At 44.9% G+C, this 19845-nt stretch overlaps 1 protein-coding gene across 1 annotated transcript in view; it reads left to right on the top strand.

Annotated features, from left to right (window-relative positions):
* Positions 1 to 19845, top strand: part of LOC130273741 (ovalbumin-related protein Y-like) — a 65732-nt gene that overhangs the window by 16266 nt on the left and 29621 nt on the right. Inside the window, exons 3-4 of the mRNA XM_056521014.1 lie at positions 3963 to 4080; positions 4431 to 4570. Coding sequence (XP_056376989.1) covers positions 3963 to 4080; positions 4431 to 4570 — 258 coding nt within the window. The remainder of the gene's footprint in view (positions 1 to 3962; positions 4081 to 4430; positions 4571 to 19845) is intronic.

Below are 19845 nucleotides of genomic sequence, written 5' to 3' on the forward strand. Positions count from 1 at the left end.
ATGCATAGATTGTTAGATATACAGTGATCCCTAAACATACAATGGTAATCCGTTCCAAATGAACCATCGTTTGTTGAAACCATCATATGTTGGGGGATCCGTGCAATGTAAAGTATAGGAGGTAATACTCACGTGTCCCTGCCGCTCCGGACCGTCACCACTGCCCTAGATGTCTCCCTCCCCGGGGTGTCCCCGTCGCTCCGGAACATCTCTGCTCCCCGGGATCCTTGCTCTCCATCGCTGCCATCACGTCGCTGCGCACGCTACGCAGCTGTCACACCCTCTCCCATAGTCTTGCATTGAGGGGCGGAGCGTGACATCACACTGTGGTGGAGACGTGAGGTCACACACCAGCGGCCCCGTGAACGCCAGTAATCAGACCTGGAGCGAACATGCTCCGGAGACGGATTTTAACTGGGGTGCTGCATGCAAGATCACGGGGGTCACCAGCGGCAGGACCCCCGCGATCAGGCATCTTATCTCCTACCCTTTGGATAGGGGATAAGATGTCTAAGCGCCGGAGTACCCCTTTAATGGCAAGCATCAACAAGATCGCTAATGCCCTCCATTAGCAGCTGGGACCAGCTGCATAGATTGAACATACCGTGGTGTGCTAAGGATGAAGTAAAAAAATATAGCTTACCTAAATTTGGTTATGCCATACCCACAGAAAACAGTTGATCCCCCAATTATAGTTTTTCTATTATACTCTACTTTATATTTTTTTAAAGCACATTATATGGTACAATAATAATATTCCAGAGGGAAGGAACTATACCGACCACACAGATATGTATAAATAAACCCAAATGAAGGAGGGAGGTGTGAATAACCAAATCCCTATAATATTCCTGGGGCTTACAATGTTTGGACCAACGTAAATCTGCTATGTGCAGTTATAAATTAAAAACCTACAAAAAAAAAAAACACTTCAGCAGACAAAATAGTAATTTCAAAAATAACAATCTTTATTAGTTAAAAAAGGCACAATAAACATACATGATAAAAAAAATATATCTGCAGCTGAGAAAATGGACGTCTCTCACATCAATGTAAACATGCATCGTAAGTGTTGTAAATAACCACAACAATAATGTGTGGACAGACAATAATACATGAGAGTATAAGGTGCATACAATGAGGGAGCGATCATCCCACTATGCACTATGAAGTAAAAATGTAAGTGCAAATAATATAAACAAAAACCGTGCTGGGGACGAAATACCCACATGTATTCAGCCAGGAGTTCACTTGGGGAGACGTCCACCCCTACGATTATTTCAGACAAAATGTCCCTCTTCCAGGGGTGGTATGTTCATAATACAACTGGGTACCGGTATATATTTAGCGTCAGAACCAATCTTCAATATACAAATAAAATAAGCAATGTAATACAGCTGAGTACCTGGAAGGCCCGGCGTGAAGGCTGCGTCACAGATCCATCCCCCTCACGTGACCCAGCAGTGAGAACACGTGACCCGCCTGCACGGAAATGCTGCAATCACGCGATGACGTCACATGCCAGGAACGGGAGGGGAAGGAAGATGTACGCAGCCTGTGGTTACCACATATAAACAAATAGACAGCCCCACCTAGGGATTATGTAAATAAATCATTCTGTTCACTCTAGTGGTGACTGAAATAATACGAATCCAGGCCAAAAAGAAAAGAAAAGATTCAAGTGAAAAGAGTGAGAATGAAGTGAAAAGTAAGTGAAAAGAGTGAGAGTGAGAAAAGAGAAAAAGGAAAGTGAAGGATGGAAGAGCAGTAAAATATAATAAACTGTATAAACAAGGTACGACTCCATATTGCCGAAACCATCCAGGTCAGTGATACATGAATAGAAAATGGACAATAGAAATTATAGCCCAAGAAAAACACACTAATTGTTTAAATATTAAATAATACATATGTAGCAATAAAATGAGAGATATATGTGTATAAAAAAATTGATAAAAATGAAAATTGTAATATATATATATATATATATATATATCAAACTGCATAAGGGAGTGTGACAAAGTGAATATTAAGACATCAGCTAACTGAGCTGATGATGTGGGGTGAAAAAAAAAAAAAAAATAAAATATATATATATATATATATATATATAAAATTCGTAAAGGTAAATGGGGGTGACTGGTTCTCAAGGTCTTGAGTGTGATGGAAATGTGTTATATGGTTTTGTCTGTGAATATGTAATGATGATAGTGGTGTTTATGAATAATTAAAGAGGGTGATGATAGGTGTTTGTAACATATAAAATGATAGGTGTTTGTAACATATAAAACCACCTATCATCACCCTCTTTAATTATTCATAAACACCACTATCATCATTACATATTCACAGACAAAACCATATAACACATTTCCATCACACTCAAGACCTTGAGAACCAGTCACCCCCCATTTACCTTTACAAATTTTCTGTTTGATTAAACAAAAAAGGGTATACAGAAGATTATACCCAGACTGAAGTTCTCAGTCACCATACCAGATTGAGTACATCTCACACCTCCTTAATCTTTTTCAATATATATATATATATATATATATATATATATATATATATAAAAGTCGGCTTGATAATGGCTAGGTGAGCTAGCCGAAACGTCGCCACCTTCACGCTTGTGTGAATAAAGACCTAACCTTTTTGCATGTTATGGGAGTACGGTTGCCTTTCGTTCATTATATACATATATATATATATATATATATATATATATATATATATATACACATATATATACACGAGTTGCAAAACATGCAACCGTGCAAAAAGTGCAAAACAATATAAACTGCTGAAAAATAATAAGCATGAAAAAGAAAAGTAAAAAGTGCATAGTCCATTGGTATCACAAAAATTGATACACGAAATCTTCATCCAAGTGGCCGCCAATGAGGAGGTGTATTTTGAAGATAGGGCACAGAACCAAATAATTTGACAGATGTACACAGTTGAAAAATTGTTAACCAGAAAAAAACATGTTAAAATATTAAAAACACAAAATATATTTTAGCATATCTTTTGTGATTTTAATATTTTAACATGTTTTTTCTGGTTTACTGTTTTTCAGCCGTGTACATCTGTCCAGGGACGGACATATCGCCTGTGCAGCCGGTTCAGCTGCACAGGGGCCCAGCGTGTGAGAGGGCCCGCCGTCCGACCCGGGTCTGACAGTGACCCTTCCGGCCGACCTTAGTATGACAAGGGACATCGCACAAGTGAAGTACCTCCGCAGACCTGCGCAGGAGGATGTCACAGTGACGTCACCCATCAGGCCGCCGCCAGAGAGGAGAAGCGCTGCGTTGGTCAGGTAAGTGTGTCTATGTGTGCGTCTATGTGTGCGTCTATGTGTGCGTCTCTGTGTGTTAATTGGTTCTTCTGACACTAAATATATACCCTGTTGTATTATGAGCATACCAACCCCAGAAGAAGGACATTTTGTCTTAAATGATCGTAGGGGTGGACGTCTCCCCAAGTGAACTCCTGGCTGAATACATGTGGGTATTTCGTTCCCAGCACAGTTTTTGTTTACATTATTTGCACTTGTATTTTTACTCCATAGTGCATATTGGGATGATCGCTCCCTCATTGAAGGCACCTTATACTCTCATGTTTTATTGTCTGTCCACACATTATTGTGGCTATGTACGACACTTACTGTGAATGTTTACATTGTTGTGAGAGACATCCATTTTCTCAGCTGCTGATATCTTTTTTTATCATGTATGTTAATTGTGTTTATGTTTTTAACTAAGAAAGATTGTTATTTTTGAAATTACTACAGTATTTTGTTTGCTGCAGAAAGTGTTTTTTGTAGGTTTTGTGTTACAGAGGGAAGGAGTATACTTATACTATATAAGTATATAGATACCAATAGATTGGGTTCTCATTGAAAAAAATGAGAAGGTAATTCTTTACATATTTGCAGTTATGTGATATTATTTGATTTACAGACATTCAGCAACGTTTCTAAAATCTGGAACGAGGCAAAACCAGAAATAGTTGACTTTAAAAATCATCCAAAAGATGCATGGGAATATATGGTAAATTGGCTGAAAGAAAAGACTGAAGGTAAGACTTAAAACACTACATGATGCTGTATGCATATATTTTACATTGCTTCTTTGCTTGTGTACATCGTACTCTAATATTTATTTTTCCATGAAAGGTGTGGTCAGTATTGTGTATGGCCAGGTGGCGTCTAAGTGCCAGTGCTGCTTTTTAGTGCTAGTCCGGCCCTGTACTGTATACAGTCTTACAGACGTATCCTTTCTTACCTCTTAACTCAATTTATCCAATATAGAATAAGGTCTGCGATTACTGTATGCCCTAAGTTGTTTAAAAAGCAGTGATGCCTAGGGGACCACCTATGCATGTAAAAATGTAAAAGAGATGAATTTTACTCATGTGCTCTTTTTTAGGTACCTTTCAAAATATTTCCGAGGACTCTATTAATAATGATACAAAGCTTGTAGTTGTTAACACAGCGCATTTATTGGCTAACTGGACACAGAACTTTCCTCATTTTAAAACCAAAATGGAATTATTTACTCTAAGCACTGTAAGTAGTATCCAATTATGTATATAACTCAAATAGATCAATATTGTGCTGTAGCTTTGGTTCAGTATGTGGTGTGGGGGTTTGATCTTTCTTCTTATATTGGCATCCTTTAAGCGAACATACTACATTTTTTTACACAGTGGTACAAAAATATTGGTGGTTGCAATTCTTGAAAGAGGCACAGAAACTTAGTGGATACGCAAGGTGACAAAGTTTCCTTAACGTTTAGAACAACATTTTGTTAACAGGGACACATCAGCATTCAACCCCTCAACTTAAAGGGGTACTCCGGTGGGGAAAAAAAAATGTTTTTAAATCAACTTGTGCCAGAAAGTTATACAGATTTTTTAAATTACTTCTATATAAAAATGTTATTGCTTCCATTACTTATCAGCTGCTGTATGCTTAAGAGAAAGTTGCACTCTGCTGACACACTTTTATTATAAAATTAAAAAACCTTACAAAACACAAAAACAAGTTCAATTGACTGTAGCAAAAATAAACAAATCTGAACATAGATACAGACATTCTGTCTTAGAAACAAAAAGTTAAACTTTCCTAACTGGCCAGCCCAGGTTATAATAAATAACAAATAACGACCTACCTATAATATCCTATTACCAAACAGTCCAACACACACACACACACACACACATTCCTTAACAACATAAATAGCTTTTCCTCGCTTTTTTCTCTTTTTTTCCTTCTCTTTTTTTTTAAATAACATGCAAAAGAAAAGAAAAATATGGCCAACTGCCGTAACTAAAAATAATCCAACTTGGAACATATTTTCTTTTTTATACATATATATATATATATATATATATATATATATATATATATATATACATACGCACATACATACATACATATAAACACACATATACACACACAAGTAACTAACAAAAGAAAAATATGGCCAACTGCCGTAACAAAAAATTATCCAACTTGGAAGAAAGAGAAAAAGGGGAAAAAAAAATAATACACACATACATATACACATATATATACATACATACACATACACACACGCATACATATATACACACCCTTTCTTCCTTTTCTTTTCCCTTTTAAAAATAACAAAAGTTATGGCTAACTGCCGTAACTAAAAATTACTTCACTTGGTAAACCTTAGAACAACAGAAAACTGGTCCGACTGTCTATTCTCACAAAACAAAACAAAACAAAAAAATTATTATTAACCTACTCATGACAACCTATATAACAATCTATATATATATATAAAACTCAACGTGTGTGTGTATGTATGTATATATGTATGTATGTATGTTCCACAAAAACTTTAAAACGGCTAAAAATATTAACATGAAACTTGGCACACGTTACTTATATGTCAACAACAAACATAGGATAGGTAATTTAACCCTTACTCACCCCCATTTGCCAGGGGCGGGGCTTATGTTTAAAGTCCCATGCAAGTTAATGGGAAATATATGTTACTGCATAACTTCCAAACGGCTGGAGATATTTCGATAATACTTGGTCAAATGTTACTTATATGTCCACTTAAAATATAGGATAGTTAATTTAACCCTTAACTACCCCCATTTGTGAGGGTCAGGTTTTTTTTTTTTTTTTAAAGCCCCATGCAAATCAATGGGAAATGTATAATTTCCGTTAGGCTGGAGCTATTTCATTACCTGGTACACATATTACGAGTCAGGATATGAGGACGGGATGGGAGGTCGGGATAGGAGGACGGGATATGAGGACGAGATATGAGGTCGGGATAGGGGGTCGGGTAGGAAGTCGGGATAGGATGTCGGGATAGGAGGTCGGGATAGGAGGACAAGATAGGAGGACGGGATATGAGGACGGGATAGGAGGTTGGGATAGGAGGTCGAGATAGGAGGACGGGATAGGAGGTCAAGATAGGAGGTCGAGATATGAGGACGAGAAAGGAGGTCGGGATAGGAGGTCGGGATAGGAGGTCAGGATAGGAGGTCGGGATAGGAGGTCAGGATAGGAGGTCGGGAAAGGAGCTCGAGATTGGAGGACGGAATAGGAGGTCGGGATAGGAGGTCGAGATAGGAGGACGGGATAGGAGGTCGAGGACAGGATAGCAGGACGGGATAGGAGGACGGGATAGGAGGTCGGGATAGGAGGTCGGGATAGAAGGTCGGGATAGAAGGTCGGGATAGGAGGACGAGATAGGAGGACGGTATAGGGGGACGGGACAGGAGGTCGAAGGAGGTCGGGATAGAAGGTCGGGATGTGGGGTTGGGATATGACAAAAATATATGAGGACTGCATATGAAGTCAAAAGCTTCCTCCTTTTTTTATTTTCCTACCCAAAAAGGATTAGGAAGCAAAAACCTGGCAAAGCCGGGTACTCAGCTAGTATAACTATATAACAACTATATAACAAAAATAACAACTATATAACAAAAATAACAACCTACACTATACTATCTCATCACCCACCACACCCTCTGGACATGGGTCAAAGTCCATAGATCACAGTTCATCCACATATTGTCCATAACTGACCCATGCCAGATCACCACCACCCCCAAAAAAAACCACCCAACCTAAAATACACCCCTACCCACCTAATAAACAGAACAATATATACAAAACAATATACACATACTCTACCACAAAACAATATTAACAATACAATACACCAAAAAACAACAAACCACAAGGCCCAAGTTTGGTTGTCTGCAAGCCCTTTACAATCTATCCATAGGAAACAAAACAAAAGGCTAAGGTGACATACATAGCCCCCCACCATGAAGAAGGATGGCAATACTGATGAAAATAAATTTAAATTCCTCTCCCTATCAACCTCTAACCCTATGGCTATCCCTTCATGAAACTAACCCTATACTCACCCTAACATATATACACTACCCCTAGCCAAAATTAATGTACTTCACCTTAAGGGCCTAGTACCTAGGGCACATCAAAAGAAAAACCTCCACAGGAGAGAAGCCCTACTGGTACCAAGACTGCCATACTCCAAAGACCTGATCTTCCCGAGGTCACCGGTGATATTCCTACAGACCTCCACCTCAGAGAGGATTTTCTGTTGGTTCGACACTAAACACTGTGCATTCCATGTGTAGTACCTAACCACTAAACTAACTAAGAATAAAGTGCCCCTGTCTCGGCCACCCAAGTTCCTAAATGCCCCATAAGCTCACTCCGGGTAGGTAAGGCCGGCAAGTTGACTCCAGCCGATGGAAGCACCCACCCGGTTGTAGACCCCTATATTAAAGGGACAATGAAGCAGGAAGTTGTCCATGCTTTCCAGCGTGTCCCCACACTCTTCACGGGGACATCAGAGTTCTTGCACTTCAGGTTGTCCCTTACATATAGCTTCCCCTGAAAGCAGCGCCAGGCCAAGTCCCAAAACTACTGGGGGATCATCTTCATGTTTAAAAGGTACAACCCCACCCTCAGGTCCCGACCTGGGCAGTCCCTGAGCGCCAGAGGCCTCTGGAAGTGGTCAACAGAATCCGTTTGCCAAGGAAGTGCCTTGACTGGGTCCTGATCTCCCACACTCCCAGACCCCACTGACGTATCGCCTTCAGAGTCAGGGTAGCGAAATCTGGAAGATATCCATGGGGCGTACGGAGGTCCTTCACTCGCCCTCCTTCCTTCCTGGAAGAAAGGCCGAAACCATTCCCTGCAGATTACCCACGGAGGAGCCCTCTCTTTCCAGAGGTTTGTAATGTAAAGAACACCACCGGGTTTACTATAGATAAACCCCCTAGTCTCCTCGTGCGGTACGTAACCTCCCTCTTGACTAGGTTCATCCTGTTCCCCCATAACAGTTTGAAAAACAGGCTGTAGATCCTAGTATAGTAAGCCTCTGGCAAGATACATGCACTGCCCAGATAGATAAACAAGGGAAGCAGGTACGATTTGATTAGGTGTACCCTTTCCCTGAGGGTCATTGCCCAACCCTTTCACTGGTCCACCTTCTGAGCGGCATCCTGGAGCTTACCATCCCAGTTTTTGGTGGGATAATCATCCTGGCCGAATGGGATGCCTAAGACTTTTGCTGATTCTTGGGGCCCTAGAAGGGTGTCCGGGAGATCAAATGTGGGATCCCCCTCCCAGCCAGAGACTCTCACACTTATCCCGGTTGATCTTAGACCCGGATGCCTCCGAGTAGCGGTCCACCTCTGACATCACCACATCGACCTCCTCTTTCGAGGAGATGAAAATAGTGGCATCGTCAGCGTACGCCACCACTCTCTGGGTAACAGCCGGCTCCGCCAGACTCATCCCGACTACCGCTAATTGTCCGCGACTCACCCTCCTAAGGAAGAGATCGATCGCAAACACATATAAGAGCAGGTTCAAAGGACAACCCTGACGGACTCCGGACTCCACCTCAAAAGAGCATCCAGACCACCCGTTCACCAGCGGAAAACCCCTGCATACAAGATCTTAAGCCAATTAACAAAAATACTCGGTAAGCCATATCTCAGGAGGACGGACCAGAGGTACTCGTGGGTCACCCGATCAAATGCTTTGGCCTGATCCAGGGACAGCAAGTACCCCTTTCCAGAAACCCGCACTACTCCGCTCCACTGCCTCCCTGACACTAAGGACAGCACTTAAGGTGCTTCGGCCTGGAACAAAGCAGTGCTGAGCCCCCGAAAGGAGCATGGGTGCAAACTTCACCAGCCGATTAAACAGTATCTTGGCCAGAAGCTTCCTGTCCGTATTAAGAAGAGCTATGGGCCTCCAATTCTCAATACAGCTAGGATCTTTACCCTTTGACAGCAGAATCAGGGCTGACCTCCTCATTGACTTCGGCAGAGTGCCCTAGGAGAGACACTCATTGAATACTTCAGTCAAGAGGGGAGCCAAAGATTCCTTAAAGGTCCTGTACCACTAGGATATTAAGCCATCCGGACCTGGCGACTTCTTGGGGGCAAGCCCCTCGATCGCCAGTCTCACTTCCTCTTCCCTGATTTCTTCTGCCAAAACGCCAAGAGAGGGGTCTACCCCTGGCTCAGGAATGGTTTCAGCCAGGAAAACCGACATCTTGTCTCGATCTAGATCCTTCCTCCCCAAGAGGTGCGAGTAGAAGGATCTGACGACCTCTAAGATCCCTGATCTGGACCGATTCAGAGATCATAGTTACATAGTTACATAGTTAGTATGGTTGAAAAAAGACATACGTCCATCAAGTCCAACCAGGGAATTGAAGTGAAGGGTGTAAGGGGATAAGGGAAAGGGATGTAGTTTTATAATTCTGCATAAGCATTAATGTTATTTTGTTCCAGGAATGTATCTAACCCTGTTTTAAAGCTGTTAATTGTTCCTGCTGTGACCAGTTCCTGAGGTAGACGTTCCATAAATTCACAGTCCTCACGGTAAAGAAGGCGTGTCGCCCATTTAGACTAAACCTTTTCTTCTCCAGACGGAGGGAGTGCCCCCTCGTCCTTTGGGGGGGTTTTACCCGGAACAGTTTTTCTCCATATTTTTTGTATGGGCCATTTATATACTTATATACGTTTATCATATGCCCCCTTAAACGTCTCTTCTCAAGACTAAACAATTGTAACTCCTTTAATCGCTCCCCATAGCTAAGATGTTCCATGCCCCATATTAGTTTAGTCGTGCGTCTCTGCACCCTTTCCAACTCCGCGGTTTCCCTTTTATGAACAGGCGACCAAAACTGAACAGCATATTCCAGGTGAGGCCGTACCAATGCTTTATAAAGGGGGAGTATTATGTCCCTGTCCCTCGAGTCCATGCCTCTTTTTATACATGACAATATCCTGCCGGCTTTGGAAGCAGCAGCCTGACATTGCATGCTATTCTGTAGTCTGTGATCTACAAGTACACCCAGATCCTTCTCTACCAGTGACTCTGCCAGTTTAATCCCCCTTAAGGCATACGATGCATGCATGTTCTTAGTACCCAGATGCATAACTTTACATTTATCCACATTGAACCTCATTTGCCAAGTGGATGCCCAGACACTTAGTCTATCCAAGTCATCTTGTAACTTATGCACATCCTCTATAGACTGTACCGTGCTACAAAGCTTGGTGTCATCTGCAAAGATAGAAACAGAGCTGTTAATACCATCCTCTATATCATTGATAAATAAATTAAACAGCAGCCGGCCCAGTACTGAACCTTGGGGTACACCACTAATTACCGGGGACCAATCAGAGTTCGAATCATTGACCACCACTCTCTGGGTACGATCCATGAGCCAGTGTTCAATCCAGTTACAAACTAAAGTTTCCAAGCCCAAGGACCTTAACTTACCTGTCAGACGTCTGTGAGGGACAGTATCAAACGCTTTGGCAAAATCCAGAAACACTATATCCACAGCCATTCCTCTGTCAAGGCTTCTACTCATCTCTTCATAAAAGCAAATAAGATTGGTTTGACAACTTCTATCCTTAGTAAACCCATGCTGGCTATCACTTATAATACTATTATCCCCTATGTATTCCTGCATGTAATCCCTTATAAGTCCTTCAAACAATTTACCCACAAAGCATGTTAGACTTACCGGTCTCTATAATTGCCTGGCGAAGACCTAGAGCCCTTCTTGAAGATTGGTACCACATTAGCCTTGCGCCAGTCCCTTGGCACAATACCAGACACCAGGGAATCTCTAAATATCATGAACAAGGGTACAGATATTACTGAACTTACCTCTCTAAGAACTCTTACGTGTAGTCCATCCAGCCCTGGAGATTTGCTTACATTTACTTTACTTAACTTACCTTGTACCATCTCTACATTAAGCCAGTTCAGTAAATTACATGATGTGTTACCAGCACTGACCTGGCCAATGTCAGCTCCTTTTTCCATAGTGTATACAGAACTAAAGAACCCATTCAAAACTATCAATCAGTCCTGAAATGATTTTACTACTCACTGACATCTTTTGAGAGGTTTTCCCTCTCAAAAACCAAAGATGAGGACCTATCGTACTGACACATCATCAGCAAGGATTTCACTCGGCTACCTCCAGTCGAAACGAGAAGCTCGAGTTTCCTCCTCAGACCCTGATACAAGCGATACCTGTTCAGGGACCTGAGGCTCGAGAGCTGGCAGAAGAACCCCGCCGCCCGTTTCTTGAATATCTCCCATCACTCTGACTTACTACTACATAGGCCCAGTAAAGGTACCTGACTCTGAAGAAAATCCTCAAAGGACTGTCTTACCTCCGCTTCCTCCAGGAGGGACGAATTCAGCTTCCAATAACCTTTTCCCATCCGGGGGGTTTATGAAACATTCAGGGAAAACAAAATCATACAGTGATCGGAGAACTCCACCTCAACCACGGACACTGCGGAAGAGACGGCTTCCTCCTTTAAATAAAACCTATCTATTCTAGACCTGCAACTACCTTGATGATAGGTGAAACCCGCGTGGCCCGAGGGGCTCCGGATGTGGGCATCCTCTAGGCGAGCTTCTCTAGCTATGCTCATCAGCACCACACTATCGCAAGTCAGCAGACTATTGGAGCCTCTCCTATCTTGGGACCTCGTGACATTATTGAAGTCCCCTCCAAAGATCACTTGCCGACTTGTAAAAAGAAAGGGCTTAATCCCCATAAAGAGATCTTTACGGCCCCGCTTAGTTTTCGGGGCGTAGATGTTAATGAGCCAGAGCTCTTGTCCCTTCATGAAGACATCTAAGATCAGGCACCTCCCCATTTCTAATTCAATAACCCGCCGGCATTCAACAGGAGCGGTAAAAAGGACCGCCACCCCACTATACGGCTCAGCTGCAAGAGACCAGTGAGAGGGACCATGCCTCCACTCTCTTCTGGCTTTTACCAGAGAGGCTAGATCTGACAACCTGGTCTCCTGTAAAAAGAAAATGTCGGCTTCAACGCGGCCGAGAAAATCAAAGGCTGCGAATCTAGCTGTATCCGACTTTATGCTGGCACAATTAATAGATGCCAGCGTCAATGGGGTGAGTACCGCCATACAGGGTGATTAAATTAGACGTCCACACCCTTTATTTTTGTTTTCCCTTCTTTTTTGCCCCCTCATCCCCCGAAGAGGATGAGAGGGCAGGACCACTCTTGGATCTTTTTTTTGATTCAGATAGATCCATATTATCCCCGTCTCCGTCTGGCCCAGTCTAGCCCTGCCCTCTGAGGAAGGTGCCTCAACAGGACAGGGCCCAGTTCCTCCCAGAGGCTCTTTCTCCCTAGGTACCGGTTTGACGGGTCAATCAGAGGGGGGGCAGTCAGGCTTCCGTTTTGAACCTGGCCCGTAGTACAAGGAACAGAGGGCTCTGAGCTTTTCTTTCTCCCTTTCCTTTTGCCCTTGTCTTTCTTTTTAGGCCTCTCCCCACTCTCCTCATCCACACTTTCATAGTGGGAGGAATCGGAAGGGTCGGCCATACCATATTGCCTTCCTCTCTGTGAAGCCTCCTGATCTCCCCATCCAGCACATCCTCCTCCAGGGCTTCAGCGGTTACAGGGCCAGCTTCAGGAGCAGGGGCCGGATTTACCCCCGTCACCTGGGCACTCTCCAGCTCCCTTCTCCTTCTACGATTTTCCTCCCACCCTAGTTTGGCGGGGCCCTTTTTCCTCCTCACAAGCCCTGTTGCACCCCCATCCCTGCCCATACCCTCCCCGGCCGAGGCAACTTCACAGCTTTCTTCAGCCGGAGTGGCCGCTGCACGGGTGAAGGTGCTAGGACAACGGCTAAAAGGGTGCTCGAGGACACCACACAGGTGGCACCGGATCTGCTTACAGGATGCGGCCAGATGACCCACCCCACCACACAAAGCGCAGACCTGTACAGTACAGGCTGCGCTAAAGTGGGTGGGGCTGCCACACCTGTGACAGACCTTAGGCTGCCCCTGGTAGAAGACCTGGATCCTATCACGTCCAAGGAAGGCGGCTGAGGGAATGTGGGCAACCGTACTCCCTGAACGCTGTAGTTTGATGGAAAACGTCCAGGCCCCGGACCAGATCCTGTGCTCATCCAAGTTTTTCTTGGGCATGTCCGTCACATCCCCATACCGTCCAAGCCAGGTCAAGATGTCATAACAAGAAAGTGACTCGTTACGGGTCAAAACGGTTACCTTCTTGACAGCATTCTGATGGGAAATCGCCTTTACGGCGAAATCCTGCCAGCCGGGCTCGTTTTTTGCCACTTCGTAATTCGACCAGAAGAGTTCGAGACCCTCTGGCTGAACGAAACTGACATCAAACTCAGACGAACCAAAGGGGTGAATCAGGGCAAAGATGTCACTCGCCCTGAATTCCATCTGAAGGAGGAGCTCAACCACTTTAGCACGAGGTGGGCACGCATCCTCGCCCCTCCAAATCAGACGGACCACATTCCTACAGTTATTGTTCTGCCCGGTTGTCGGGAAGGACCAGACCACCTCCCCATTCCGCTCTCGGAAAGCCCCCAAACCGTGCCTCTCTATCCAGAAAGACAGGTCGACCTCACAAATTCCCTCTACCTGGATCGACCTGTCACCCCTGCGTAGAGACTACAGGAGGCGCTGTTGCAAATGGCCCCCAGGGCCGGACGTAGACGGGGACCCCCCTGAACCCACGGCAGTGACATTAGCATAGCTCCTAGGAGCAGTCACTGCCGGGGGGGCAGCAGGACCAGACCCAGAACCACTAACAACACCATTCACACCACTACTCTGAACCTCTTTATTTCCAGCCATACTACTACAACTCCCATCAACATTCACTCCACTGACACTCCCACATACACTCCTCTCACCCACAACACTACTACACCCATCAATATCACATCCTACATTCTTGTCCTGACTAGAGATGAGCGAACTTACAGTAAATTCGATTCGTCACGAACTTCTCAGCTCGGCAGTTGATGACTTTTCCTGCATAAATTAGTTCAGCTTTCCGGTTCTCCGGTGGGCTGGAAAAGGTAGATACAGTCCTAGGAGACTCTTTCCTAGGAATGTATCCACCTTTTCCAGCCCACCGGAGCACCTGAAGGCTGAACTAATTTACGCAGAAAAAGTCATCAACTGCCAAGCCGAGAAGTTTGTGACGAATCGAATTTACTGTAAGATCGCTCATCTCTAGTCCTGACTAACAAATTCTGGGCTGGCTGGGACTTGTAGTATGGCTGGCTTTAGTAAAGTCCTTTGTGCTGGCTTAGCCGCTGCTGGGGTCATGGCTGATATCACATCCTGATTCTGAGGCTGCCCCACCGGGCGCACCCCAGCTCCTCCCACAGCGCCAGCACCTGCTTCACCCGACTTCATAGGCTCTGTGGATAATCCCAGCACCCGGACACTCCACCCCCCTCACAGGGGAGTGCCCCGCAGTGCCGGTAATGCCCACAGTACTCGGGGAACTGCCCCCCGAGCACACAGGGGCATAATTCGCGCTGCCCACCATGAGCCCATCCTGCCCCTCCCTACCGGCAGGATGGGTGGGTTTCACATCTATTGCGTCTGCAGCTTTTACTGACGCCATGCTGTATCCCCCATGCTAGCTCCGTTCCACCACAGAAACGGGGTCTGGCAGTTTAGAGGACCCAGCAGCCTGAACCAGCTTTGTAGCTGGCCCAGACTGCTGGAAAGGACGAAACACATAATGCACAGTTTCCTGGGTCTTCTGTTTTTTTGCTTTTCTCTTTACTAATATGTCATCACACTGGTCATCATCAAATGTAAAATTCTGGAGGTGGGCTTGGGACTCCTGCATCACTATAGCCCTCAGCAATCCCCCAGCCTCACTCTCCATATCATCATCCTCACTATCGCTTAGCGGTAGTGCCACCTGAGCCGGCTCTATGTAGCTGTCCTGAGTCTTAGTGGTCTGGATGTCACAGGGAGTAGGGTCAGGCAATACATCATCCTCCACAACCTGTACACTTTCCTCCAACTTCTTCTCCTCCTCCTCCTCCTCCTTTACACCAACACCACCATCCTCTCTTTCTTCACCGCCACTACTCTCCCCATCATCCACCTCCACCTCACCTAGGGATTTCATGGCGGCAAACCGATCCTGGTTCTCCATCTTCTCCCTTAAGAGACTGCTCCCCTCCAGGATCTCTGCTCTCCTCTCCTCCAGCTTTGCAATGTCTTTCTTCAGGGCTGTAATCCTCTTTTTCAGTTCCAGTTTATTCCTTTTGGACCCAGAGAATGCCAGATTCTGGGCTCCATGCAGGTCCTCTCTCATCAACCTAAGCTCCCTACCGCAGCGGTCGTATTCCGCAAACCGTGCGGTCATGCGGGAGCAGTAGGTCTCGCTGGACTCTTTGGGCCCCCTCTCAGCCAACAACTCAATACTTTTCCTCCTCGCCTTCCTTCCACTGGATCTCTGGCTGGCATTGCCGGAGGAGCCGAGCCTGCATTGCTGCAGACTCTGCCAGATCTTCTTCCTCCGGCCGGAAAAGTCCACTTACCCTGCGGGCGAGGCTGCGTTCGACGATCGGCAGTGGCGTAGCTAGGGTTGGTGTCACCCGGTGCGGTAGAAAATGGTGTCACCCCATACCTCCCCCCCCCCTCAGTAAGTTTTTAGCCTGTTGTGACAGACACCACTGGTGTAGCGCATTGTGAGAAATTCCAGTATAATATTCAGATATACCAGTTGCCACAGAATAGGAAAGTGTTAAAGAAGTTTTCACCATTTAAATATACAGCTCCCAGAATTACTTAAAGGGGTACTCCACTGGAAAACATTTACTTTTATATCAACTGGTGCCAGAAAGTTAAACAGATTTTTAAATTACTTCTATTTAAAATCTTAATCCTTACAGTACTTATCAGCTGTTGTATGCTCCACAGGAAGTTGTGTAGTTCTTTCCAGTCTGACCACAGTGTTATTTGCTGGCCCCTCTGTCCATGTCAGGAACTGTCCAGAGCAGGATAGGTTTGCTATGGGGATTTGCTCCTACTATGGACAGTTCTTGACATGGACAAAGGTGTCAGCACAGAGCACTGTGGTCAGACAGAAAATAAATTAAAAAAGAAAAGAACTTCCTGTGAATCACTTATACAGCAGCTAATAAGTACTGGAAGGATTACAATTTTTAAATAGAAGTAATTTACAAATCTGTTTAACTTTGTAGCACCAATTGATAAAAAAAATGTTTTCCAGTAGAGTACCCCTTTGAGCAGTGGTGAGGTTATGCTGGAAGTTGTAGTTTCACTGACCTAACTGTAGAACTGACAAGTGACTACAGCTCTGATAGGACACAGAGAGGAGAATGTACAATGGTATCAGTGACTACAGGTGACGTCTTCTCTATAGTGAGGAGAATACACAATGATATCAGTGATTACAGGTGACGTCTTCTCTATAGTGAGGGGAATACACAATGATATCAGTGACTACAGGTGACGTCTTCTCTATAGTGAGGGGAATGTACAATGATATCAGTGATTACAGGTGACGTCTTCTCTATAGTGAGGGGAATACACAATGATATCAGTGACTACAGGTGACGTCTTCTCTATAGTGAGGGGAATACACGATGATATCAGTGACTATAGGTGACATCTTCTCTATAGTGAGGAGAATACACAATGATATCAGTGACTACAGGTGACGTCTTCTCTTTAGTGAGGAGAAGACACAATGATATCAGTGACTACAGGTGACGTCTTCTCTATAGTGAGGAGAATACACAATGATATCATTGACTACAGGTGACGTCTTCTCTATAGTGAAGAGAATACACAATGATATCAGTGACTACAGGTGACGTCTTCTCTATAGTGAGGAGAATACACAATGATATCAGTGACTATAGGTGACATCTTCTCTATAGTGAGGAGAATACACAATGTTATCAGTGACTACAGGTGACGTCTTCTCTATAGTCTTTCCTTATCTAATTCAGATGGTACATACCGCCTGTTCCAGCTAAATCTTCTCTGTAGAATGTGACACCCAGACGTCTCCTCACTGTCAGCGCATTCTCATCCTCTATATGAAAACAAGTATTATTATAAACCTGCCAGACACTGTATCCTCTAAATATAATACTACTATACACTATACTCTTTGATTATAAACCTTCCATACACCATACCCACTGAAAATAATACTACCACACACTGTACATTCTGAATATAATACCAACACATACTGTACACTCTGAATATAAATCTGCCACATACTGTACCCCTGAATATAATACCGCCACACACTGTACCCTCTGAATATAATACTACCACACACTGTACATTATGAATATAATACCATCACATACTGTACCCTCTGAATATAAATCTACCACATACTGTACCCCTGAATATAATACCGCCACACACTGTACCCTCTGAATATAATACTACCACACACTACACATTCTGAATATAATACCATCACATACTGTACCCTCTGAATATAAATCTACCACAACCACATACTGTACCCCTGAATATAATACCGCCACACACTGTACCCTCTGAATATAATACTACCACACACTGTACATTCTGAATATAATACCATCACATACTGTACCCTCTGAATATAAATCTACCACATACTGTACACCTGAATATAATACCGCAACACACTGTACCCCTGAATATAATACTACCACCCACTGTACCCTCTGAATATAATACTACCACAAACTGCGCCCTCTGAATTTAACGTTGCCATACAGTGCACCCTCTGAATATAATACCACAACCGCAGTAACACCCCTCAACATCCGTTAGCTGATGCTATTACCACGGGAGGGGTTTTTTGGTGGTGTTGCTAGTGGATGATGGGGGTGCTACTACTGGGGGGGGTGTTGCTGGAGGATGATGAGGGTGCAACTGGCCATCCCCCCCTGGCAGTATTACCCCCATCATCCATCCGCAGGATCATCCTCCTGGCAGGAGCACTGCCATCATCCACCATCAGGATCTGCTGATGGAGGTGCTACTGCTGTGGGTGGGGGGTGTTGCTGGTGGATGATGAGGGTGCTACTGCCAGGGGGGGAGCATTAGGTAGGCAGCAGTTCCCACACTTTAGGTAGGCAGCAGTTCCCCCACATTAGGTAGCATATTTTCCCCACATTAGGCAGCATAGATTCCCCACATTTGGTACGTGTTCCCCCACATTAGGTAGCAATTTCCCCACATTAGGTAGCACAGATTCCCCACATTAGGTAGCAGTTTCCCCACATTAGGTAGCATAGATTCCCCCCATTCGGTAGCACAGATTCCCCACATTAGGTAGCATAGACTCCCCACATTTGGTAGCACAGATTCCCCACATTAGGTAGCAGTTTCCCCACATTAGGTAGCATAGACTCCCCACATTAGGTAGCATAGAATCCCCACATTAGGTAGCATAGACTCCGCACATTTGGTAGTAGTTACCCCACATTAGGCCGCAGGTTCCCCACAATGGGTCAAAGTCTCCCCACATTAGATCGCTATTTAACCCCCCCCCCCCCCCACACACACACACACAAAAAAAACACATACAACACAGAGAGACACACACAAAAACACACATACAGTCAGAGAGACACACACTCACAGACACACACAGAGTCACAGTCACACACACAGTGTCACACACACACAGAGTCACACAGTCACACACACAGAGTCACACACACACACACACAGAGTCATACACACACAGAAAATAAGGCATACTTGGCACACCAGAAGGCCTCCTACATAATTCCAATACAAGAAAAGATTGTGGGCAGGGGTGTAGCTCTCCTGGGTCCCCCTGCAACACACACACACAGTCACATATACACACACACACACACACACAGAGAGACACACACAGTCACATACATACACACACACACAGAGTCACACACAGTCACATACATACACACACACACAGAGTCACACACAGTCAGTCACACACAGACAGAGATAGCGACAGACAGACACACACACTCACCCATCCAGCGCAGCGCTCCTTCTCTCCTGGCGCCCTGCGAGTGACGTCACTGACGCCCCATGCGGTGGTGCTGACGGACGGGCACACAGCGGCGATGAAGGGCGGGGGGGGGGGGTGCTGCCGGTCGGGTACAGACGGGGGGTGTCGGTGTAGCTGGGGGGGGGGGGTGCTGCGGAGCGTCTTGGTGTCACCCCATTAGGTTGGTGTCACCCGGTGCGGGCCGCACCCGGGTCGCAACGCCACTGACGATCAGTGTCAGAGATCAGCGGGCGGCATGTCGTGCGGCTGGCTCCCTGGATCCCACAGAAGTCGGTAAGTTGCCTAGCAACATCTAGAGGGCTACAGTCTGAGACCACTATACAGTGGTCTATACACTGTTGCCCTCTAGATGTTGCAAAACTACAACTCCCAGCAAGCCCAG

This window comes from Hyla sarda, chromosome 5 (assembly GCF_029499605.1).
Source record: "Hyla sarda isolate aHylSar1 chromosome 5, aHylSar1.hap1, whole genome shotgun sequence".
Classification (NCBI taxonomy): domain Eukaryota; kingdom Metazoa; phylum Chordata; class Amphibia; order Anura; family Hylidae; genus Hyla; species Hyla sarda.